The sequence below is a fragment of the Bison bison genome, unplaced genomic scaffold (genome assembly GCF_000754665.1).
Source record: "Bison bison bison isolate TAMUID 2011002044 unplaced genomic scaffold, Bison_UMD1.0 scf7180017864345, whole genome shotgun sequence".
NCBI lineage: Eukaryota > Metazoa > Chordata > Mammalia > Artiodactyla > Bovidae > Bison > Bison bison.
Window position 1 is genome coordinate 1,129,362 of NW_011494917.1, and position 26,416 is coordinate 1,155,777.

The 26,416-nt window shown below is 42.3% G+C and overlaps 1 protein-coding gene across 2 annotated transcripts in view; it reads right to left on the minus strand.

Moving 5' to 3' along the window:
* EPSTI1 (epithelial stromal interaction 1 (breast)) overlaps positions 1-26,416 on the minus strand; it is a 100,867-nt gene that overhangs the window by 21,270 nt on the left and 53,181 nt on the right. For both annotated transcript variants that reach the window (XM_010854600.1, XM_010854602.1), the window contains exons 7-8: positions 22,382-22,475; positions 10,539-10,622 (exon numbers count right to left, since the gene is read on the minus strand). In XM_010854600.1, the coding sequence (XP_010852902.1) occupies positions 10,539-10,622; positions 22,382-22,475 (178 nt within the window). The remainder of the gene's footprint in view (positions 1-10,538; positions 10,623-22,381; positions 22,476-26,416) is intronic.

Consider the following 26,416-nt stretch of genomic DNA (forward strand, 5'->3'; position numbering starts at 1 on the left):
CCCAAACCCAAAAAAAAAAAAAAAAAAAAAACACATCCAAAACCCCCAAACCTAAAAAAGCCCCAGAATACCTGAGACCTTTCCTGTAATCCTTTAACGATAATTTGAATAAAGTAGAGATGGCTGATGCCCCTGAGTGGTAAAATTCAATACTGTAACAACTACAGTTCTGTCCAAATTAATTAGTGAGCTTAATGCAATTCCAGTAAAAATTTCAGTGGAATTTGAGGTAGTTTGAAAAACCATATCTACACTTCAACTGAGAGAATAATCACAAGATTAAATAAGAAATAATTTGTGTGTTTGCTGGGGTGAGGAGGGTTTATATTATTAGCTATTAAAGAACATTACAGACTCCCTCGTACTGCTGCTGATAAGAGGGGCAGCAAAGGACTCAGACAGTATCAAATTCTAAAAAGTTTCCTAAAATAAAAGTCTTAGACCTAAAAGGTATACATCTATTCTGAGGAAATAATCAGAAATGCACGCAAGCTGTATGGATAGGATTGTTTATATTTAAAATCAGCTTAATGGGAGGTTTAAAATAGTTTTTCAGCAGTAGAGAAGTTGAGGATTTTGAAGTCTGGAGTACCATGCAACAGTGACTACTATGCTTCAATGATGTAAGAATGTGCTTATCTATGTGAAAATGGAAAAAAAGTGATTATAAAAGAGAGTCTGGGTGAGTTTTGAAGCCTGCCTCTTCTCTTGTACTTTGTACGGATTACTTTCTCTTTCTAAACCTCATTTGTTATGGATGATTGTCGTGCTGTCTACCTCATGACACTGGAAGATTACCTGAGAGCAAGCACATGGAGAGTTTAGCTTATGCCTGGCATGTGGTAAGCCTGCAAATGTGACCCGAGGTGGAGAGAAGCAGCTACAGTCTCTGCATGTATGGAAACCAAGAAATGAAGTAAATATACTGACATGTTAAAGGAGCTTATCTCTGGGTGGAGAGTTTTTATGAGTGATGATTATATTTTTCCTCGTAATTTCTATACTTTGACATTTTCCACCATATAAAAGCAACTTTTATGATAAAAAATATTTTTTAGAAGTTGGAAGAAATTTGATAGGAAGTATTTCTGGGTGGGAGATAGAGAATTCAATGACTATTGTAGCTGAAAGTCCATTTCTTTATATTAAATAATGACAGAATTAACAATAACTAGTAAGAGAGGGGGCTTCCCAGGTGGCACTAGTGGTAAAGAACCCGCTTGCCACCTGAGCAGACATAAGAGACCTGGGTTTGATCCCTGGGTCGGGAAGATCTCCTGGAGAAGGGCATGGCAACCCACTCCAGTATTCTTGCCTGGAGAATCCCATGGACAGGGGAGCCTGGCGGGCTATGTTCCATAGGATCGTAGAGTCGGACATGACTGAAGCGATTTAGCACAGCACAGTAAGAGAGGAGTACACATTATTAATGCTACTTTTTCACTCTCCTACTTTACCCATGAGTATTTACTTCCTTGGATTTGGTTGGTTTCCTCTCAATAATTTGAGCTCTATTTCCACTTTTTCTTATAGCCAACGTCATCTTTATTCTGGGGAAAGGCATTACTGTGGGGAGCTGCAGAACCAAGGCTCCTCTAAGCTATCCCCAGCCCCAAACTCTTCTCTTTCTGCAGGGGATCTTCCCGACCCAGGAATCAAACTGGGGTCTCCTACATTGCAGGTGGATTCTTTACCAGCTGAGCTACCAGGGAAGCCCTAAAACATATGGAATGCTTCATGAATTTGTGTGTCATATATATATGAAGTGAAGTGAAGTGAAAGTCACTCAGTCATGTCCAACTCTTTGCGACCCCATGGACTTTACAGTTCATGGAATTCTCCAGGTCAGTATACTGGAGTGGGCTGGTCTTTCCCTACTCCAGGGGATCTTCCCAACCCAGGGACTGAACCCAGGTCTCCCACATTGCAGGTGGATTCTTTACCAGCTGAGCCACAAAGGAAGCCAGCTCATTTAATTCCATTTGTTCTAAGCAATTTTTAGTTGATTCTCTTGGGTTGTACAGATTGCTCTCATCCATAAATAATAACTTTTATTTCCAATAATTAGATAAAACTTTTCTATTTTTGTCCTATCAAGTTGGCTAAAACCATTCTTGAACCTTGTCCCATGCAATACTGAAGCTTTCTTCCCCTTCACTAGAAGAGTTTTTCATCAAATGACACTAAAAAGCATTAGGTTAGAATTTCCAGAACAAATATTAGTTGGTGGTAGGAGCTGCAGATACTTTTATGTTGTTCACTGTTCTAATATTTTACCACTGAGATTAATGTTGGTTGTTTGTTTGAAAGACTATATGAATGTTAAGGGAAAAAAAATTATCTCTAGCTTACCATGTTTTCTTTTTTTTTTTTTCAACTGATAGATTTTAACCTACCAATGCCCGTTTTTGGCAACTACAGAGGTAGTCAAATTCTTTTTCTCTCATGATCTCTTTTTCTCTCATATTTCGGTCTTCCTTTGTGGCTCAGCTGGTAAAGAATCCATGTGCAATGCAGGAGACCTGGGTTTGATATCCAGGGAAGATCCCCTGGAGAAGGGAAAGGCTACCCACTCCAGTATTCTGGCCTGGAGAATTCCATAGACTATATAGTCCATGGGATCGCAAAGAGTCAGACACGACTGAGCAACTTTCACTATCATATTGCAGTGATATAAAAAGTTATAATATATAGGTAGTCATCTTTGCACTCCTAGAATAAACTTAACTATGTAAATGATATGAGAAACAAATCCCATTAGCTAGAACTTTCTTTCAGATGTTAATCTCTATAAATCTGTGAGTGTGTCCCTTTACCAGGTTGTGACATCATGAGAATGACAATTAAATTATATTAATTCTAAATTATTTCATCTTTTTCCTTGCTCTGAAACAACTTGTAGAACACAGGAAAAAAATGTGTTACTTGAAAATTCTAATGAACCTGCCTGTAAATTTATCCAAATTTAGCTTGTTAAGGGAAAGTAATTCTCAGAAAACTTTAAAATCACTTGCATTTTTGTCTTTATTGTAATTCTTTGAGTCAGTTTAGAGTTTTACATATTCTCATAAAACCATTCACTTAATCTTCTCTAAAACTATGGTTCTAGCCCCTCATTTATACTGTCGTGTATTTGCATTTTTACTAATATTTTCTTGATTAGACTTCCAGAGATTTGTTCATTTTGTCGACCTCATCAAAGAAGAAGCTGTTGAATTTTTATAACAGCTGTTTCTTCAAGTTTTTTTTTTTATTAATTTCTGTTCTTAATTACTTCCTTCAGTATTGTTTATTGTTCTTGTTTTAAATTCTTAGGTTGGATACATTAATTTGTTTCTGTTTGAGTCCTGACTGGATTTAAAGTTGTGATTTTTCTTTTTCTGAGTACGGCTTTGCGAGGATTCCCTATAAGCTGCTCTCACCATAATTTCTAACGTAGTCTACAATCATTTTCTCTGTCATTGAATAATTTAAATATGTTTTCATGGTTTGTTTTTACTTTCCAAATGACTATATAAAATCAATAACCATGCAAAATCAGTAAGTGTACTCAACCTATCAGAAAAATTTTAAATTACTTGTAGGCAGAAAAGGGATAAAATAAATTATATGGAGAAACAAGTATGCAGGATCAACTGGGTCTGAGTTAGCTGTGTTTCTAAAGGAGATCTGAGAGAAGCTAAAGATGACCAGGTGGAGAAGTGCTTTGAGAGGAGCTTGACAGTGGGTTCTTCGTCTCCCATGCTGGCATACACAGCAGCCCGCACTGACATCGTCCCCTGGGTAACACAGAATGGAGGAGGGGCTCTGAGCTCAGAGGAACAGGACAGTGTCCCAGTACATGCTGACCACAGGAGAACAAGAGGCTGCCACATGCAGAAGATTGGCTTCTGTATATCTTAACTTGGCCAGGGCCTTCCTTGGTGGCTCAGATGGTAAAGAATCTGCCCCAAGTACAGAAGATCTGGGTTCACTCCCTGGGTTGGGAAGATCACCTGGAAAAGGGAATGGCAACCCACTCCAGTTTTCTTGCCTGGAGAATCCCATGGATAGAGGAGCCTGGTGGGCTATAGTCCATGGGGGCACAAAGAGTCAGACATGGCTGAGCAACTAATACTTTCACTTTCACGTGTCCAAAGAAACATGAGGAGATAACCAAGAATCACCAAACATGTGAGAGACAAAACTACATGAGATAAAACTTACATCAGAAAGGAAAAAAATACTATTAAAATAGTAAGTAGAAAATGTTAATGATTGTATAACTGCCATTAATGAAGAGATCAGAAAGGATATTGCACTTATAAAGCAGAACACTGCTATGAAAAAGTAAGTCAGCAACACTGGTAAATAAACAAATTCAATGCAGGGGCCAAATAAGCAGAATGACGAAATGATTCCAGGAGCAAGATGATCTAGCGAAAGGTTCTCCCAGAATGCAATGGAAAAGGCCAGACAGGAAGTATAAGACAAATGGTTAAGAGAGACAGAGGACAGGTCTAGCTAGAATTTCCAAAGCTACTTGATACATATCCAAGAAACAGGGAGTAGGGTTGATAATAGGGAAGAAATGTGAAAAGAAAATAGAAATTTTTCAGAAGTACAGTAAGACATATTTTGAGGTTAAACAGGCCAACAAAAGGTAATACAAAATTAAAATCAAAACCACTAAGAAATTTCTTACGATAGGGAGGAAAGGAGAGGAGAGAAAAGAGGAAAAGTAAATAAACAGGACAGAAAATTCAGAGTCAAGAAAATAAAGAATGGAAAACAAAAATAAAAAGTAAATTATGTAGGAGAAAATGGGCAGATACACTAGTAATCACAATAAATGAGAATATATTAAAAAGAGATTATGAAATTGGCTAAAAGAAAAATCAGCCATTTTTGTTACTAGAAATCTAATTTAAGCCAAGTGACACAGAGGGGTTAAAATTGAGTAACGGAAAAAGAAATTGCCACATAAGTTCTAACAAGAAGGATGGCAAAATAATTAGGATCAGACAAAATTAAGACCAAGAACCATCAAGGTGAAAATCACTAAGTGAGAAGAGTAGTCCATTTCATATTGATAAAATCCTGTACGAAAGGCTGGCTTCCCATAAGTCATGTTGGTTGGAACTACTTCCCATTTCAATGGCTGAACCAATCACAGTCAATGAGAGTAGAATTCCCATGATCAGTTAGACCATTTGCAAATGCATCCCTGGGCTGACTTCTGACTTTTCTGAAACAGGCCATGCTAAGTAGGATGAATATATGAAGGGGGAAAAAAATGAGGTTTTAGGAGAGAAGTAGGTAATCGACACTATTTGATACATCACTCTGAAGTTATCACAACACACAATTTTTTCTTGGGCAGCATTAATTACTACCAAGTGATTATTCACTATAAAATAAAAGTACAGCGTTTTATTTGTCCTCTTTTAATTGTTCATCTCCTCCACAAAAAAGTAAACTTTAGGAGAGAAGGGGCCTTGTCTATCCTGTTTCTAGTTGGAACTTCAGTATCTTCCAGGAGGCTCAGTACATAATAGGAGCTCAGTCCCTGTTGTCGACAGAATAGATGGATGGATGGGTGGATGGATAGATGGGTCGGTGGATGAATACTGGGATGGATTACTCTGAGATAGAATAATATCAGAATAATAGAGTAAAAAAAAAGCCATAAAAGCTTTAAATGGTATAAATAATGTCAGAGTTACAGGGACACAGGGATTGCAAAAAGACCACTGAACCACTGAATTGAATGTTCAGAAGGGATTTTATCTTTAGAGAGCAGTTTCAGTAAGAGCGTTTATGAATATAAACCAGAACATAAAGCATTAAGGACAAAGTGGGCAATAAAGATGTGATTATAGTAATATTACCTCTGTCTTTTTTTTTTTTTTTTTGGTAGAAGCAGAAAAGATAACCCTGAGGATAGCCGAATCAAGGAAGAAGTAGGTCAGCTTGTTTATTTTGTTACGGCGAGAGTCAGCATGCCTGCTGACAAAAAATATACTAGTTAACAGAAAATATACTGAAGATGTAGGGGGAAAATGATGCTTTTGAACTGTGGTGTTGGAGAAGACTCTTGAGAGTCCCTTGGACTGCAAGGAGGTCCAACCAGTTTATCCTAAAGCAGAATTTGATCCCTGGGTTGGGAAGAATTTGAGTCCTGGGTGTTCACTGGAAGGACTGATGTTGAAGCTGAAGCTCCAATATTTTGAACACCTGATGCAAAGAGCTGATTAATTAGAAAAGACATTGAATCTGGGAAAGACTGAGGGCAGGAGGAGAACGGGATGACAGAGGATGAGATGGTTGGATGGCATCACCAACTCGATGGACATGAGTTTGAGTAAACTCCAGGAGTTGGTGATGGGAGGCCTGGCATGCTGTGATTCATGGGGTCACAAAGAGTTGGACACGACTGAGCAACTCAGCTGAACTGATAGGGTGAAAAACTGAAAATAGGAGGTTTTAGTCAGTCAGTTGTGTCTGACTCTCTGCAATTTCATGAACTGTAACCCACCAGGTTCCTCAGTCCATGGAATTCTCCAGACAAGAATACTAGAGTGGGTTGCTATTTCCTACTCCAGGGGATCTTCCCAACCCAGGGATCAAATCCAGATCTCCTGCACTGCAGGCATATTCTTTACCACCTGAGCCACCAGGCAAGCCAAGGTAATTACAAGTAAAGTGTTGGAAGAGGGAATTGAAACAAATGTAAAATACCAGGAATTAAAATTAAGGAAGAATCTACTGTCCCCAAAGACCAGAGTAATGGAAGAATGTGAAAGTCAGGGACAGACAGAGCAGGATCAACACACAGTTGATCACTTTACCTAGATCACTTTACACCTCACTTTAACCTAGAGAATCTACTCTCCAACTTCTCCACAGTAGGTGTTCATTAGATACTTGTTGAGTCAAGGGAACAAGTAAACACATGAATGTGTGCATTAGTTGCTCAGTTGTGTCTGACTCTTCGCGACCTCATAGACTGTAGCCCACCAGGCTCCTCTGTCCATGGGATTCTCCAGGCAAGAATACTGGAGTGGGTTGCCATTTCCTTCTCCAGGGGATCTTCCCAACCCAGGGATTGAACCCAGGTCTGCATTACAGGCAGATGCTTTACCATCTGGGCTACTAGGTGAAATCAAACACATGGAAAGATGTGATGATACAAATGTGTTATGGCTCCCTACCATGAACACGATTCTTCTTGTTTTCTTAAGCAAAACCACTGAAGTGATACTGAGTGACAGACTCTACTAGCCAGGGAAGCTTCCAGTGGCCTTTTAACAACAGACTGAACAAAAAGGGAGAGAAGCAAAAATAAGGTAAATATCCTTATGTACTCTACCATTATTGAAGTCCCTAGTGATGGAACCATCTATACACTCATTATTCATTTTACTGAAAGCTTCAGTAAGTAAAAGGAAATAATTTATGTAAAAAGAAAATATGTTTAATCAATAACCAGAAAAATATGTGTATATCAACATTTGTCTGACTCCAGAAGAAAAACAAGATTAAGAAATAAAAAGCTTAATTTTCACTGTTTAAAATAACTGCTCAACCTGAAAATTAAATAGCAGATCTGATTTTCTAATCTGTTGAGCATGCCCTTTGTAAAATATTCTACATTTACAGGTTTTCACATTCTAAATATATCAAACTTTATAAAACAGTATTTAAGATTCACTAGTAGTTATTTTAAAATACATCATGTCTACACTGATTTGTAACTCAGGATGTGGTGATACGTTGAAAGATCACAGAAAAATATTAATACTTTCATGTCATTTGATGGACATCATTGAAAATATAACTTAAATATATACTAGATTCAGTTTCTATTTGCTAATTACTAGAATCTTACTAAAACACTGCTTATTTAACTGTGGATTTCCATATGAAGCCTCTGTCAAAGGAAAAATAATTTTTTTTAAACACCAAGAGATAAAAATGCTTCATGGCTTCTTCATTGCTTATCATGCTTGTATTCAGTCGCTAAGTCATGTCCAGCTCTTTGCAACCCCATGGACTGTAGCCCGTTAGACTCCTATGTCCATGGGATTCTCCAGGCAAGAATTCTGGAGTGGGTTGCCATTTTCTTCTCCAGGGGATCTATCAGACCCAGGGGTCAAACCCACATTTCCTGCATTGCAGGCAGATTCCTCAGCACTGAGCCACTAGGGAAGCACCTTATTGGCACTTGGCTTAATAATTAAGCCTAGTAAGTGGCTTAATAACTAAACTGACAATTTACATTATTTCTTTCAACAATTTAACAGTTAGAACCGGACATGGAACAATGGACTGGATCCAAATTGGGAAAAGAGTATGTTAAGGCTGTATATTGTTACCCTGCTTATTTAACTTATATGCAGAGTATATCATGTGAAATGCTGGGTTGGATGAAGCACAAGCTGGAAACAAGATTGCCAGGAAAAATATCAATAACCTCAGATATGCAGATGATACCACCCTTATGGCAGAAAGTGAAGAAGAACTAAAGAGCTTCTTGATGAAAGTGAAAGAGAAAAGTGAAAAAGCTGCTTGAAACTCAACATTCAAAAATCTAAGATCATGGCATCTGGTCCCATCACTTCATGGCAAATAGATGGGGAAACAATGGAAACAGAGACTTGAGCTTCAAAATTACTGCAGATGGTGACTGCAGCCATGAAATTAAAAGACACTCGATCCTTGGAAGAAAAGCTATGACCAACCTAGACAGCATATTAAAAAGCAGAGATGTTACTTTACCGACAAAGGTCTGTCTAGTCAAAGCTATGTTTTTTCCAGTAGTCATGTATGGATGTGAGAGTTGGACAATAAAGAAATCTGAATATTAAGTAATTGATGCTTTTGAACTGTGGTGTTGGAGAAGACTCTTGAGAGTCCCTTGGGCTCCAAGGAGATCAAGCCAGTTCATCCTCAAAGAAATCAGTCCTGAATATTCATTGGAAGGACTGATGCTGAAGCTGAAGCTCTAATACTTTGGCCACCTGATGCGAAGAACTGACTCATTGGAAAAGACCCTGATGCTGGGAAAGATTGAAGGCAGGAGGAGAAGGGGATAACAGAGGATGAGATGGTTGGATGGCATCACCAACTTGATGGACATGAGTTTGAGCAAGCTCCAGGAGTTGGTGATGGACAGGGAGGCCTGGTGTGCTGCAGTGCGTGGGGTCATAGTCAGACACGACTGAACGACTGAACTGAACTGAAGCACAAAACAACTCAGTGACAACCACTTATATTGTATGTTGGATGAAACTATGAAAAAGTAAGGGTTTAACCTCTGTTGGGAGGAGGGCAGCACTCAGAGGGTCAATTCTAACAACAACAATTAGTACACATTTCATAATATGAATATGTTATAATATGATTTCCACACTCAATTGCTATAATAAGCTACCTTGTAGAGCAAAGACATAAGAGGAAAAAACAAACCAAATTAAGGAAATCAGAATGGGCGTTAGAATTCAAGGTAATTGAGTAATTGAAGAAACAGACTTGAGGGATATCCTGGAAGAAATGGCAGGATATATTAAGTACAAATAGAGCAAGAAAAAAAGTTCGAAAATAAATATGGGGAAGATAATGGTCTCCCACTAGCTGAATAATTTTTTTTTGCTTTTTTAAAGGACCTGGGATGAAGTGGCCCCTTGGAGCTGACTCCCATCTCTCTCATGACTCCCATCCTTGGTTGAGGAGCCTCTGAGCCTATGAATCAAAGCAGGTATGACCATCAAGTCACAATACTGTTTTCAGTTACCCTGTCAGAAATTTCTTATTCATTAAGTACTTTTCTCAGTGTTCATTTCCCTGATTTCTATTGCTCATTTTATTTGGAATATTGTGTTTTTTGGAAACACCTCACATATTTGTGTACGTGTAGAGTGCGTCGTTTCATTCCTTGGGTATTTTTAGATGAACATTTAAGCCAGTGTCACGATTTTGTGTGCCTGCTTTTTTCCATTATGCATTATAGTGGTCTCTGGACATTATTTGCAACATCATATACCTTTAATTTTAAAAATGGCAGTGGCATTTGTTATATTTTGTAGACCCGAAGTTCCCAAGTGTCCTGGAACTCCACTTAATATTCTGCAACAAGCTAACTGGGAAAAGAATTTGAAAAAGTATAGATACATGTTTATGCGTGTAACTGAATCACTTTGTTATATACCTGACACTAACACATTTTTAAGCAACTATACTCCAATACAAAATAAAAAGTTAAAAAAAAAAAAGAAGTTCCCAAGTGTTCTATCATCTTCTCCCTGGACCGTGGCACCAACTACAGCAGACACATTGTAGCCCTCAGAGGCTAAGTAAGTAGCAGGAGCCAATAAGTAGTTGAACAGAAGCCGCCATCACACCACCATACTCTTAAAACATACTCACATCTCACCATTTTTAACACCTGTGGTGTTTTGTTTTGTTTTTAGGATTTTCATGTATATAAATATTACTGCTCTCAAGCTCTTCAACATTATCTAGTACCGCAACCAAATGCTAATATGGTCTTTGAATACCTTCTGGTGCTGTTCTTCCTTCATCTTTTGCAATTTTTGATTTTCTTCTTCCTTTAGAGTATCCATATAAGCCTGTCTTCTGGCCTGTAATGGTATGGAAAAAAAGGAATCATGAGAAAAAGCATCACCACAATGTCAGACCTACCGTGGGTCCAGTTCTGATCTGAGCTATATGCTCAGATCAACCTGAGCATATAGCAAGCTCTCCACATACACTTGCTTAAAATTGAGTGATTTATGTATATGTCTGCAGATGCCCCTTGGGATATACAAGAAGAGAAGAGTGTAAGCACAACCATCCAGCACACTTTAAAGGATGCTCTAAACATTTGTTAAAAGCTTTAAAAAAATATCCCCTCAGAGATAATCAACATAGTTTATTCCTTCTCGTGAGGAGGATTTGAAGCAGAGCAAAGTTAAATGTACTTTTTCAAGAATATTTTAACTAGCTGATGAATCTCAGAGGCAGGCAGTGATGCCACCGGCTGCAGCAGCACGGACGTGTCTGCCGCTCATTAATGACGTCCTATTAAACGGCGTGTCGGCTGGTGATTGATGCCGTGCGATTCCAGAGACGAATTTCCCTCCAGGTCTCTGTGTCCCTAATCTGTACCTGAAGTTCCTTTCTGTGCCCGAGAGGGAAAGCAAAGTCTGTTCAGGAGCACAGAAGCCATCATTTCTGGCTGAATTAGGACCTCAAGGGGGAAGCTCGGAAGAGTCAGCGCACACAGTAAGAGGTCCTTCAGTCCCAGTGACCCTCCATGTCAGGGTGCCCCCGCCATGGGCACAGAGACCACATGTGCTGGAATTGATGAGATTTCAAGTATTCTATCTGTTCATTTGTCATACACTTTCTCTCCCTCACACTGATTTGCAGCCCACCCTCAGGAAGGCAGAGAGGCCAGCCTGATAAGCTAACACGTAGGAAAGCCATTGTTCTCATAAACTACTCGCAGCATCATGGCAGCAGCGACATATTTCAGGCCCTAGTTCTTTGGACTAATAATCCATAAAGCTTCTGTAGCCTGGTCCCCCCTTTTCCCTTACTATAATTTTTCTCAAGTAGTTCTTAATTCATTCCTCCATTTCTGTCACTATAAAACCCATCTTCCAGCAAATAAGAAGCAGCACTCGCCGGAAAGAGAGAGATTCTCAGGATGCATCAGCTGTAGCACTAATAAGTAGAACTGCAGTGCTCCAAATGTGTCCAGATGTGTTCAGAAAGCCCACATATATCCAAACCCTGCCACATCAGACAGGCACACACATCCCAGGACTTTATCCATATCCTGAACACAAGGGGACTGTGATAAGATATAAACGGTGGGGAATCATTCTCTAGTGACCCTTTATTTTTACATGAGAAGGTCTTAAATGAGGGGAGAGAGGCTGCTGGCACATTTTCTATTCAAAGGAGTAAAAGGAGGAATAAGAGATTTAGTTAAAGCAGATAAGATGACTTGAGTGAGGAACCTATTTGTATACCTTCCTTTTAAACTCAACCTGTTGAGTTTTTTATCAGCATATGGGTCCTGGGTTTTCCAGGTGGCGCAGTGTTAAAGAATCCATCTGCCAATGCAGGAGATGCAACAGATGTGGGTTCTATCCCTGGGTCGGGAAGATTCTCTGGAGTAGGAAATGGCAACCCACTCTAGGATTCTTGGATGGAAATTCCATGTCAGAGGAGCCTGACAAGCTACAGTCTACAGGGTTGCGAAGAGTTGGACGTGACTGAGTACACATGGACACAGCGCACAATATTTGACTTAGAAAAAAATGGTGAGACACAGTAAGTGTCAATGAAAAGGCCACAGAAACTGGGCAGTTCACAAGGCATCGCAACTACAGAGTTCAAAGCTACTTGCAGTGCCAGTGCTGGCTTACCCAGCTGTGGTCCCTAGGCAGGACAGGAAGCTTCTCTTTAAAAATACGGGCAAAGACTCTCGATTACTGGTTTTCTGTATTTTTATTCTCACGATGAAATTTTAATCTTGAGTGTTGTGTGTGCATGTATGGGTATCACTAGCTTTCTTGAAGTCTCAGAAATTTCTATGTAATTATATTCATATAATTTTTCTATCAAAAAGTATTGATTTAACATATTAATGATAAATTTGTTACTCATACACTTTTGCTCATCCTCCCCCACAAGCTATACTAATAATATATTCATTCAATAAGCAATATTTCAGCCTCCTGTGCACAATCACTGAGGTCAGACAGGACCGCAGGCCTCAAGTACTTATAGCCTAGTGTGGAAGTCAGATAGAAAGATTAACAAGATTATTGATTACAGTACAGCATGAGAGGTATTGTGATAAGGGATGCTAAAAAGAAGGACATTTAATTAAAGCAGATCAAGGACACAGTCTCAAAGCAGGAGACATAGGTTGCTTTTTAAAGAGTAGGAATCAGACTAAGCAGGGGCGGGACATTCTGTGAATAAATGAAAAATGGCATTGTATTATACTAGGTTGTTTGGGCTGTCATAACAAAGAACCACAGACCGGGTGGCTTAAACAACAGATGTTTATTGCCTCACATGGAAACTAAAAGTCTAAAATCAAGGTGTCTACAAAGTTGGCTTCTTCTTCTTTTTTTTTATTGGAGTATTGTTGCTTTACAATGTGATGTCCATTTGCGTGGGTTGCCATTTCCTTCCCATTGAGGTCACCACGGATCACAGAGCAGTTTCCTGCCCCAGCCAGTAGGTCCTCAGTTATCTGTCGCATACGCATTGTCGGTAGGATATATACATGTTTCTTCTGATGGCTGTGAGGGAAGGATCTCTGCCTCTCTCCTGCTTACAGACGGCAGTCTTCTCGTGTCTCTTCACATCCTCCTCCTCTATACCTGTCTGCTTCTGTGACCAAATTTCCGTGTTTTTATAAGGGCACCTTTCCTAGTGGATTAGATCTCATTTTAACTTAATGTCCTCTGTAAAGACCCCCATCTCCAAATAGGCTCACATGCGGAGGTACTGGCAGTTACGACTTCAACGTATAAATTTCCAGGGGACGCAATTCAATGCGTAACAAGCACTGAGTTCCCATTTGAAGATGGTGAAGTGAATATGTTTCTGCTCCATGCTTTTCTCAGCAATTACCCTAAAAAGAGGAGGAAATGAAACCACCACAAACCCTAGCTTCAAAAACCCAAGAGAAACCAGTGTTCTCAGACAAAAAATCTATGAAGACAAAGTAGATAAAGAGACACTGAGGGGCCAGGAGGGAAAGAGCAAATCTAAAGCCCTGCTGCGGGGGGTGGGGATGCAGGAGCCACAGGAAGGCAGCTAGCCCCACAGAGCAAGGTGAGGGCCCCAGAGATGGACGTACCAGCTACCGGGAAGGCGACGGATGAGAGGAAGGCGCCCACACCTGCTTCCACCCCGACAGTTCAGGTGCTAATGCCCCCAGCCTGACAGGAAATCAAAAGTGTATCCTCTGGATCAACCAAACCAGACAGGCCTAGGACAGAAGACAGCCGTGTTCAGATCCAGGGTGAGAGTGGAAGGCCTGTGTGAACTGCTGCGTATCAGGCTGTGGGCCTCTGGGCCCTTCTTTGAACATTTATACTGCTCCCTGCACTGTTCCCTCTGAGACATAGAGTGTGATATTTTATCCATGAAACAAGAACAGGTTGCTGGTTGTTTTTTTTAAGCAACAAAATAAAAAGGAGCTCTTAGAAATTAAAAATATCCCCTCTTCCCCACAAAAAGACAAACAAGTAAAATATTTAGAAGATAAAACCAACAAAATGTGTGAGATAACAGAAAAAATGATGTATATTTAAAATTTTCCTACACATACATATTTGTATATAGTATATATGGCAGGTTGTTGCTGTTCAGGCACTAAGTCACGTCTGACTCTTTACGACCCCATGGACTGCAGCATGCCAGGCCTCCCCATCCTTTACTATCTCCCAGAGTTGGCTCAGATTCCTGTCCACTGAGTCAGTGATACTATCTAACCATCTCATCCTCTGTTGCCCTCTTCTCCTTTTGCCTTCGATCTTTCCCAGCATCAGGGTCATTCCAAAACATAAATATGGCAGATGTGTGTGTGTGTGTGTGTGTGTGTGTGTGTGTGTATACACACACCTACCCCAAGTTCCTGGTACAGAGCTCAGAGCCCCTAAAACGTTTGTCATTTCCTAAATGATAAGAGGTTTCAGAGCATCTCTTGTTCCAGTCTTTGGTCTTTGACCCCATCTCTGATTCAGGGCTCCTAAAACCCTGTAATTTCCTAAGTGATCAGACCACAAGGAGGGCCTTTTGTTCTACTGAGGCAACTCCATGTGGGCTCCTGAATGATTCCTTCATGGGGCCTGGTCACCAGAAGAACCAAGTCATGGTTAGACGTTTGGAATTTTCAGTCTCAAACCTCCATCCTCCAGAGAAGAAAAAAGAGCTGGAAATGGAATTAATAACTGATCGTGCCTATAGGAGGAAGCCTCCATAAAAGTCCCAGAAATACAGGGGTTCAAGGAACTGTTGAGTAGATGCACATATCCAAATATAACATATCCACCAGGAGGCTGGCTATACCCCAACCCCACAGGGACAGAAGCTTCTGCATAGAACCCTCCCTGGCCTCTCCCTGTATCTTTCCTCATCCAGCTGTGCATCTATATCCTTTATCATACTCTTTAATAAGCTTGTAAACATAAGTAAGTATAGAGTAGAATGAGTTCCGTGAGTGGCTCTAGCAAATTAATTAAATCCCAAGTGCAGGTTGTGGGAACTTCTTTTCTGGCTGTACCACATGGCATGTGGGATCCTAGTTCCCCAAGCATGGATTGAACCTGAATCCTCTCAATGGAAATGTGGAGTTTTAACCACTGGACTGACCACAAGGGAAGTCCCTTGTGGATACGTTTGATTTGTAGCCAAGTTGGGCAGAAGCTCTGGGTTCCCTGGGGACTGACCACTTGTGACTGGCATCTGAAGTGGGGAGCAGTCTTATGGGACTGAGTCCTTAGCCTGTGAGATCTGATGCTATCTCCAGGCAGAGAGTGTCAGAACCGAGTTAAATTGTGGGACATTTAGCTAACGTTGCAGAACTGCTTGGTGGGGAAAACCCCGCACACATTTTGTATCAGAAGTGCTCTGTGTGTGTGTGTGTGTGTGTGCACAAGTGTAGGAGTTAAGGATACACTTAGGAGGGAAAAGATAGGAGTTTTTTCTAATTCAATATGCCAGGAAGTAAGTGACTAACACACACACACACACACACACACACACACACACACACAGTCTCACACACAAGGTGGGGGTGGGGGGAGTAATCAAAGATAAATTAGAGGGGAAAAAATACTTTTTTATGAAAAAGTTAGAAGATAAATCAAGGAAGCCTAAGATTTGAATAATAAGAATCCCATAAAGAGAAAATGAAAGGAAATAAATCAAAGAAATAACACAAGAAAATCATCTAAAACTAGAGATAAATTTCCAGACTGAAAAATGAATAAAAATGACCCTCACACTAAGATACATCATTATGCAATTATAGAATACCAGAAAAAAATAAAAGAGAAGGAGATATAGAAATATTTCCAGGGGAAGAAGGGGAAAGCCCCCATATAAGTACAAAATTCAGATGGCCTTGCATTCCTTAGGAACAAATAACTCAAAAGTCAGAAGAGCAATGCCTTCAAAATGGTAAAGGAAAATTATTTGCAATTTAGAATACTTACTAGAAAATTGCAAGTTGAGTGTGAGGACTGAATAAAGATAGTTTCAGACATGCAAGAACTTGAACATACATCTTCTCTTGGGAAGCTACTAAATAATATGCCCCACCAACACGAATAAATAAAGCAAAAGGAAAAAAAGAAGAAATGCGACCCAGAAATCAGGGAACCCAACACAGGAAAGCAATGAAAGCAATTCCCCGGATGATTGTAAAGCCCTGATTCCCATCCTTGGATGCACACTAGAATCACCTAGGGAGCTTTAAAAGCCTAAAGCCCAGGCCACAGTACAGGAGGAGCCCTGGGGGCGTGACCCAGGCATCAGGGAGCTTTAAAGTCCGCCGCCCAGATGATTCCAGTGGACAGCTGAGGTCGGGAACTGTTCCCTGAAAGGACAGTCCCAGAACTATAGCGCTGTTGGAGGCTTCAAAATCAACCAGCCCAGATGAAGTGAGGAGGGAGGTTTGCAGAAGGGAAAGAAACCCAGAATTGACAAGTTAATCTGACAGTCACAACGTGGAAAATTGTATGGAAATTTGCATCAAGAGGCACTTTGTAGAACACTCACAAAAGCTAAAGGAAAGCAGTCAGATGTTCAAAGGAAACTAAAAAAATGAAAAATAAAATGAAAGATTTCTGAAGTTATAAAAGAAAGAAAATGTAAATTATAACTGGCTTGGCAGTGAAAAATATTTGCAGAGTCATAATAAAGGAAAGCCTGAGATACTGAATGATTAGATGGGGAGAATTAGGGGGAAAAAATCATAAGATTAAAAATAGATGAATCAACAGATAGCCATATACTTTACTAACATCAGTTGGGTTCAGTTTAGTTGCTCAGTCCTGTCCAACTCTTTGCAACCCCATGAATCACAGCATGCCAGGCCTCCGTGTCCACCACCAACTCCTGGAGTTTACTCAAACTCATGTCCATTGAGTCGGTGATGCCATCCAACCATCTCATCCTCTGTCGTCCCCTTCTCCTCCCGCCTTCAATCTTTCCCAGCACCAGAGTCTTTTTCAAATGAGTCAGTTCTTAGCATCAGGTGCCCGAAGTATTGGAGTTTCAGCTTCAGCATCAGCCCTTCCAATGAATATTCAGGACTGATTTCCTTTAGGATGGACTGGTTGGATCTCCTTGCAGTCCAAGGGACTCTCAAGAGTTTTTGAGACCACAGTTTTGAGACCACAGTTCAAAAGCATCAATTCTTCAGCACTCAGCTTTCTTTACAGAAAACTTCATTAACATATTCAGAGCCAAATAACAAAAGACACAGCTAAGGGAGTGTGGCTGGATGAATAACAGCCCCCTCAAAGAGCTCCACATCCTAATCCCTGCACACTGTCTGTGAAAGTGTTAGTTGCTCAGTCTTGTCCGATTCTTTGCAACCCCATGGACTGTAGTCCAACAGGCTCCTCTGTCCATGGAATTCTCTAGGCAAGAATACTGGAATGGGCAGCCATTCCCTTCCCCAGGGGATCTTCCCAACCCAGGGGCTGAACCCTGGTCTCCTGCATTGCAGGCAGATTCTTTACCATCTGAGCCACCAGGGAAGCCTCGTAAGCTGTCAGTGTTACTTTATATGACAAAAGGAACTTTGTAGAAATCAAGAATCGGGACACAGAGAGAGGCACCTGTGTGGTACGGGTAGAACCAACAGAATCACAATGGTCCTTACAAGAGGAAGGCAAGAAGGTCAGAGTGGAGAGGAGGTGATATGATGATGAGAGTCAAGATTAGAGTGAGCCACAGGTCAAGGAAGGGGCTTCCCAGGTGGCTCAGTGGTAAAGAATCTGGCTGCCAGTGCAGCAGACACAAGAGATGCAGGTACAATCCCTGGGTAGGGAAGATCCCCTGGAAAAGGAAATGGCAACCCACTCCAGTATTCTTGCCTGGAGAATTCCATGGACAGAGGAGCCAGGTGGGCTGCAGTCCATGGGGTCACAAAGAGTTGGACACAACTGAGCAACTAACACACACACACACACACACACACGGGTTAAAGAACCAAAGAATGGCAGCAGCAGCCAAGAGACACTGGGAGAGGCAAGGATCTGATTCCTCCTCGTGCCTCCAGAATAAACCAGCCCTACTGACACCTTGACTTCAGTCCCTTCCTCCTCATATCTGACCTCTGACCTCCAGAACTGCAAGAGATTCCATTTGTGTTTGAAGCCCCTAAAACGGCAAAAATTCACTACAGCAGCAAAGGAAACGTTATACTAAGAATGTAAAGAACTGGAATAGAAGTGGGTTTGAATGGCATGTGAGAGACCTATGCCTTTCAGTGTTGACTTTTTAAAGGACATGTGACACGTGGATAGAAATTAAAGCAATCTGCAGTAAGTGTTCGGAGCGGTGGAAGTGAAAGTAGCAGTAGTAGGGGCCAGAACAGAGAAGGCAATGGCACCCCACTCCAGCACTCTTGCCTGGAAAATCCCATGGATGGAGGAGCCTGGAAGGCTGCGGTCCATGGGGTTGCTAGGAGTCGGACACGACTGAGCGACTTCACTTTCACTTTTCATTTTCATGCATTGGAGAAGGAAATGGCAACCCACTCCAGTGTTCTTGCCTGGAGAATCCCAGGGATGGCGGAGCCTGGTGGGCTGCCGTATATGGGGTCACACAGAGTCGGACACGACTGAAGTGACTTAGCAGCAGGGGCCAGAAAGGCATGAATAGAGAGCAGTGCTCCTCACACATAAACCTGTACACACATCAGCCACAGACCATGTTAAACTGTGGGTGCTGATTCAGGTCTGCAGCATCATTCAGGCAACGCCTCTACTGCTGGGCCATGGACCACACTTGGAGCAGCAGAGACCTAGACTGCAGGCCCACAGAGAGGGGGGCTGTGGGGGAGGAGGGGGGTGGAGGCACAGAGAGGGCTTTGTGCATAAGCTAGGGCATTGTGACTTGATTCTTTTTTTTTTTTAATTTTATTTTTAAACTTTACAATATTGTATTAGTTTTGCCCAACATCGAAGTGAATCCGCCTCAGGTATACCCGTGCTCCCCATCCTGAACCCTCCGCCCTCCTCCCTCCCCATACCCTCCCTCTGGGCCGTCCCAGTGCACCAGCCCCAAGCATCCAGCATCGTGCATCGAACCTGGACTGGCGACTCATCTCATACATGATATTACACATGTTTCAATGCCATTCTCCCAAAGACGGGGAGCCACTGGACCATGGAACAACAGAATGAGGTGATATGTTTCTCAAAGTGTTAATCTCAGTAGAAGAGGCAGGGGAAAGCAAACCAGAGACTGGTCGTACACTGATGGTGCAACTGGAAACACGCTATGATGGTAACTGGGGAGTGGGGGGGATGATGCACAACTGGAGATACGCTATGATAGCGACTGGGGAGTCGGGGGGGATGCTGCTGGCACGTCTGCTTCCACACCCAGCATAGAGAACTACAGCCATCCATGTGTGAGCAAACACTGTGAATTCCTCCTCTCTGACATTCTGACCTACAGGAATTTTCTTGTTTTTTACATCGACATCATATATGCTGCTGCTAAGTCGCTTTAGTCGTGTCTGACTCTGTGCGACCCCACAGACCCCTGCAGCCTACCAGGCTCCTCTGTCCATGGGATTTGCCAGGCAAGAGTACTGGAGTGGGTTGCCATTGCCTTCTCCGACATCATATATAGTATTTATTAAATTCCCATCTGTCATGGTAGCCCCACATTTAAAGAAGTGGTAAGAACAACCATTTTCTCAGGAAAGTTGTATTATGTAGTAAAACTGAAATAGCTTAAAAAAAAAAAAAAACTTGAAACCTTGCAGCTCCTCACACCCCACATATTTGGGTATCACACAGTGTTCACCTTCTGCGTATTGACCATAATTAAGGCAAACTGCAGGTGTCTGCCTTTAAATTCACAGAGGTGTAATGTACATATTTGATTTTCCTAAAGCATTTAAAAAATGGTTCTGCAGTGCATTCTCTGAGGAATTCCATGCATATGGATTAGACAGTATGAGAAGACTACAATATGGGTAACAAGTCAGGAAATATATTGAACACCCACAAATTATTACTAGTTTGGTGTCAAAATGGGAGCCGCTGTTGAATGCTCTTGGTGAGGAGCCATCCTGGGTGCAATCCTGCTGCATATTTTCTATTAATAGCCTGAGGATCTTATGCCTAAGGCACTAATCAATCCACAGGAAATGCAGCTCTGGGAGAGATTACTAATGCCTTGGACAACAATATTGAAATTCCAGGAGGATCTTGTTCAATTGAAAAAATGAGCCAAAATCAATAGGGCAAGCACACAGGTGTTTCAGCCACAGGATTCAAGACCCTTCAAACAGAAATCAAGACCGTCCTGCCAGCCAAGCACCCAGGTGGTAAAGCTATCCAACTCCTGTCTTGCCTCCCCTCCTCTATCACGAAAAGGCCGTGTAGACATATGTCAAGGAGCATCTCTACACGGGATTAACCTTACTACCTACAGCTTCTCAAAACTTCTCCCTCCAGTACCCTGCAATGAGAGGGACAATGGATTTGATATGACTGGTGGAGCCCACATTTAGCAAATCTGGACTTTGGGACACAGTGCCCTTCAATGCCCAGAAAAAGTAAGAAGCACTGAGAGGTTTCTGGTAAGAGTAGAATGACCTTTTCCCAAGGAGTGTCATAGTATCTTCCTGACATTTTAAAATGTGGTCACTAAAGAGAAAGAGGGCTGGGGGAAGAGGGCAATCAGATATCTCTAACAGCCTCTCGTTTACCTCCCCAGACGCTGAAAAGCTGTTTTTCTAAAACCTAAAACAACCTTTTCTTTCATTTACAACCCTTTCCCATGGTCATCCTTGCCCCCACTTGGTCAGTCAGTAACCAAGCTCTGCCCTTTTCACCTCCTAAGCGTCCCTCTGACCCACACTCTCATCTCCATCCTCTCACCCACCAGTCTGCTTCAGACCTTCATCATCGCTCGCTGAGTCTAATATGGAAGCCTCAGAGACCTCTCTGTTACTTCAGACCCATCTTTCACCTGGTTACCAGTGTGATCCAGCAGCCAAAATGCAAAGGTGACCTTGAAGCGTCCCTGTTTAAAACATCTCAGTACCTTCAGGACTCACAGAATGAAGTTCAAGTTCATTCAGGTCGGCAGTGGTGTTCCACCATGGGCACCAGGAGCTTCCTGTATGTGGCATCTCTGGAGCCTCAAAGCCCGGGAGATGCTTCTAGCATCTTCTGCCCAGGGTGTCAGGGCTGCTACACATCCTGCAGTACCCAAGACAGCCCACCCAATGAACCACTCCACCCAGACGGCTACAGCTGAGGAACTCTCCTCAGGGCTCCTGACTTCTCCAGGCTCCTAGCTTGCCCTTCTCAACTGCAGCTGCACAAAATTCATCCACGCTTTTCCTTGCCATTATACCTTCCTTCTTTCTTCTAATTCCTGACACCTGGAATGACTCCCTTGTGACTCATCTTTTAAGCTTCAGCTTTCCGACTGTTTCTATCCTCTACACTCACCACTCTGCTCTATACCTAGTTCTCCTCTTCACTGGACTAAGGTCCTTCTAGGCAGAAATTGTATGTGCCTGGTCCTTGTTAGTACAGTGGTGACTATCCCTGCCTGTCACGCAGGAGTCAGGGGTTTGATTCCCCAATGAGGAGGCAACATGCCCTTTTTGGAGCTTTCCCAGGCAGTGCTAGTGGTAAAGAACCTGCCTGCCAATGCAGGAGACACAAGAGATAAGGGTTTGATCCCTGAGTTGGGAATATACCCTCGAGAAGAGCATAGCAACCCACTCCAGTATTCTTGCCTGGAGAATCCCATGGACAGAAGAGCCTGGCGGGCTTCCGTCCATGGGGTCGCAAAGAGTCAGACACTACTAAGCAACTTGGCAGCATGACAGTATTTATATAAACAATCACATTTGAGGGATGGATGACTGGGTGACAGCAAAGGTTTCAGAGGCTGGTGCTTGTCCCAGGGGCCATGATGTTGGCAACAAGTGCAAGCATTGTTTTACAGCTGAGACAATAGTTGAGGTCACTTTCAGCTCAGATCATCTCTGCCTTTAGTTCCAAAATTCTGTGCTGTAGAAGTCACTCTGTGGCCCCGATCTTCATCCACTTTAAAAAGTGCCAGACGGCACCCTGCGTGATATTCCACTCACCCAAGCTGAAGGCTGTGGGTCATCACCAGCAACTGGACAGGCCCCTCTGCGTGGCAAGTCTGCCTCAAATCTTCTCAAGAACTCGGCAGTTTTGCTAGCAGGAACACAAACAGGTATTAGTGCCTTTGTAAAAGAAGAACTTTCGCTCCTCATTGTGCCTTTGGATACTCGCCTGGACCTCTATCGGGCGGTGACTAAAAGCGGCCGCGATGGAACAGAAGGTGAGTTTGTGGGCATGGTAGAGTACAACGTCAAGCAAATGCTACTGCAAGACGGCACCTCACAGTTGGGAAAATATAACACTAGGCTTGTGGAATGTGAGCCTACCGTTTCATTGTTTTCTCTTTCTGTCCTTTGACATGGAGATAAATGCCCTATCAGACTCCACAGTATGGGCCCTAATTTCCTATCTGAACACTTGAAGCTTGACACCCAGACTTCAGTGTAGGGCTGTAGAGTGAACGTCCCTCCCCTACGACATCCCTCCCGTGGTATGGTGTCCCTCCCACCACGCTGCTGCCACGTCAGGCTCGTCACCCTCCAGGGGTCTCTCCGCTAGTCATCTCACTGCCCCCGTGGCTTGGACTACCCTCAGGATACCCAGAGCCGCCAAGCCTGTCATGCTTAACCATTTACGGGTCATGGACCCCTTTGGAATTCTGAAAGCAGGAATGGGCCCTCTCCCTATACATACACACACCCCTTTGCATTTCATTTGTACCTTCCATGGAAGAAAGACATGCTGCCAGTTCTGATCTGTATCTCTTTTTAGCTCTGAGAGATTGCAAAAGGCATACCAAGACATAGCCTCAGTGTTTTTAATATTTTGTTGATTTATTTGATTGCACCAGGTCTCAGTTGCAGCATGTGGGATCTTGTAGTTGCAACACATGGAGTCTTTAGTTGCTGCATGCTAGCCTAGCTGTGGCACATGGAATCCAGTTCCCCAACCGGAGATCAAGCCCAGATCCCTGTATTGGGAGCATGAAATCTTAGCCACTGGACTACCAGGGAAGTCCCCTCAGTTTTAATAAGTTGCTTTTCCCTTAAAAATCCAAACCGTCACCCCAACTTCTCCCTCACATGTGTCAAGCATAGAATGCTAGAATGGTTTCCTAGTCCTTACTTTAACGACTGCCCCTTTCTGCCTCCCACTGATGAATTTCTATTGCTTTGTCCTTTCCCCATGTAACTGGTGGAACTTTGATCCTCTTACTTCATATTCACAATCAAACAGCTCAGCAAGGCCTGGTTTATACTGCACGAGACCCTGGCAGCCTGCTTTCCTTCTGCCTTTTCCTTCTGTCACCCCTCGGCTCCCCCCTCATATTTTAGGCCTGATGCTAAGATCCAATTTATCAAGCACTTAGGGCATGGGCATCAAAGGAGACACAAATGGTCTGGTAAGAATAAATGGTATCCAGTGAGGGTGGAAATCAAAATAAGGAATTAGAAGTTAAACAGAGATGCCAACATCACTTCAAATAATTACTTAGGTAGAACATGGCATCTGAACAAGGTCAGAATCTTCAGCTGGGAAAGGAAGAGCTGAAAGTTAAGCGACAAACATAACCCAGAGAAACACAAGGCTTCAGCAGCTGAGACGAGCAGCCTTTCCATTTGTCTAGGGTTGCTTATCTTGCCCAGAGTAGACAAGGAGACTAATGATGTCGCAGAAGCTGGAAGCTGCCCCATTGTCTGAGGCTTTATGAAGCCATCAGTCACAAGTGTAAAAAGAAGAGTGTTGCCAGAAGTTTGGCTGAGATTTCTGAATATCCTTAGCTGAGAGCAGACTATGTGAGAAAGCAGTGGAAAAGAAGCACCATGATAAGCAAGTAAGGAGCTTCAGACCAGGTACACCAGCAGCCCCGCACTGTGTTCTAAGGGATGCTTCTTACCTGCCAACACCAAGCACAGAGCTGGCTGGGTAGCTCACCAGCAGCCACGGCCTTTGTGCCCGTGATCACCGCCCCATTCATGCCACAAGATCAGAGCACAGTGCCAGGGCCACGGGACTGCCAGAGGCATACCAGTAGGGGCCTGGGAAGAATGTGGGTTACTCCCAAGTGATTAACTTTACAAACAAGACAAGTTCCAAGCTACCAGGCTAACTGGCATTTTTCTGTTATCAATAGATTGGCTGAACTGGATTGGAATCCCTGTAGGTAATTATGGTCAAATTCAATAAAAATAAAATAAAGAACCTCCTTGAGGCTCAACAGGACAAACATCTACTGGAGGGGAAGTCCAACAAAATGGAACCCTAGACTCCAGCACTGAGTCACCTTTTTATCGGGGTTCCGTCTTTGCCACCACCATGACTCTGTCACCTAATGGGGGGTGGGGGCGGTGATCTTCTCCCACGTTAGCACTTTGACCCAGGCACAGATACAGGATCCCTTCCTTTACTCTCCAGAGAACACCTGAGAATGGACCACCAATAACAGACTGGTTTTGAAGATTTAGTTAACCTTAACTCATCTCCAACTTAGGACGCTTAAGCATCCTTCCTACTTGTCCTTAGGGTGGTGCCTATGGCTTATCCTAAAAGGCCTCTTTGGGGTAACATCACCTGCACATAATTCTGTTGTAGCCGATACTTCTAAATATCCATCAAAATGAGAGTTTTCCTCTAGTCATATAACCTGAGCATATTTCCTAGCTTCCCATGCAGCTAAGGTTGGCCACGTGGTGGTTTTGACCAACAAAATGAGGAAGGAAGTAATGCACATCACTTCCAGGATGAACTGATAATAAGTTTCCCATGCATGAGCCTCCATACATTCCCCTCCTCCTCCTGGCTGTCTGGAATAGGGACAAGCCCTGGCACAATCCTGGAAGTCATTTGTGTATTAAAGGTGGTAGAACCACTGTTTTTGGTGTCGGAATATCTGCGGGGAGGGGGCCTCTTCTCATACCTGTTCACCCATATCTTACGTGAAGAAAAAATAGGGCTCAAATAATTATTTTATTTTGAGGTTTGTTGATTACAGCAATTAGCCAACCCTACTAATACAACATAATATACACAAGAGAATCACCTCTCAGTTTAGGTTATCAGTTTCACAGGACATGAGGAGAGGCCAAGAAGGGCTGAGGAACAGTAGAAAAAGTAGAATTCTCAAGGGTTAAGCTCGGCATCTTAGTTATTTTGGAACCTTAGGGGAGGAGAAGGTGAGAAAGGGGAGGAAACCACCTGTCCTTAAGGCTGTCCGGGCATCAGGTCTAGCAGCTGCCTAGGCCCACGGTATAAAAATGAACAGGCATTTATCTCAGTACCACTAAGATTTGTCTAGTTTGAGGACAAGTGGGGGTTTGAAAGGAGAAACTGGAGGGCGAGAAAGTCAGGGAAGGAGAGGGATATGGCTGGTTATAATGTAAGATGATGGAATATTAATGTTAATGGCAATTCATCAATCAAAAAGTTTTTGACCTTTTTGAAAGGATAAAATATATGGGAAAGATCACAGAGAGTGAAATGTGTATGTGTTGGCTCATTTAAATAGGCCAGAAAGGCAAAGATAGTTCCTATAAGGCTTTAAAAAATAAAATTGTTAGAAAAGACAACCAGCATCTCTAATGTTCAAGGAAGAATCAGTTTATATTAAAAAAAAAAAACTTATATAGTGAAAATGAGTATACTACCCAAAGCAATCTAAAGATTCAATGCAATCCCTATCAAGCTACCAACAGTATTTTTCACAGAGCTAGAACAAATAATTTCACAATTTGTATGGAAATGCAAAAAACCTCGAATAGCCAAAGCATCTTGAGAAAGAAGAATGGAACTGGAGGAATCAACCTGCCCGACTTCAGGCTCTACTACAAAGCCACAGTCATCAAGACAGTATGGTACTGGCACAAAGACAGAAATATAGATCAGTGGAACAAAATAGAAAGCCCAGAGATAAATCCACGCACCTATGGACACCTTATCTTTGACAAAGGAGGCAAGAATATACAATCGATTAAAGACAATCTCTTTAACAAGTGGTGCTGGGAAAACTGGTCAACCACCTGTAAAAGAATGAAACT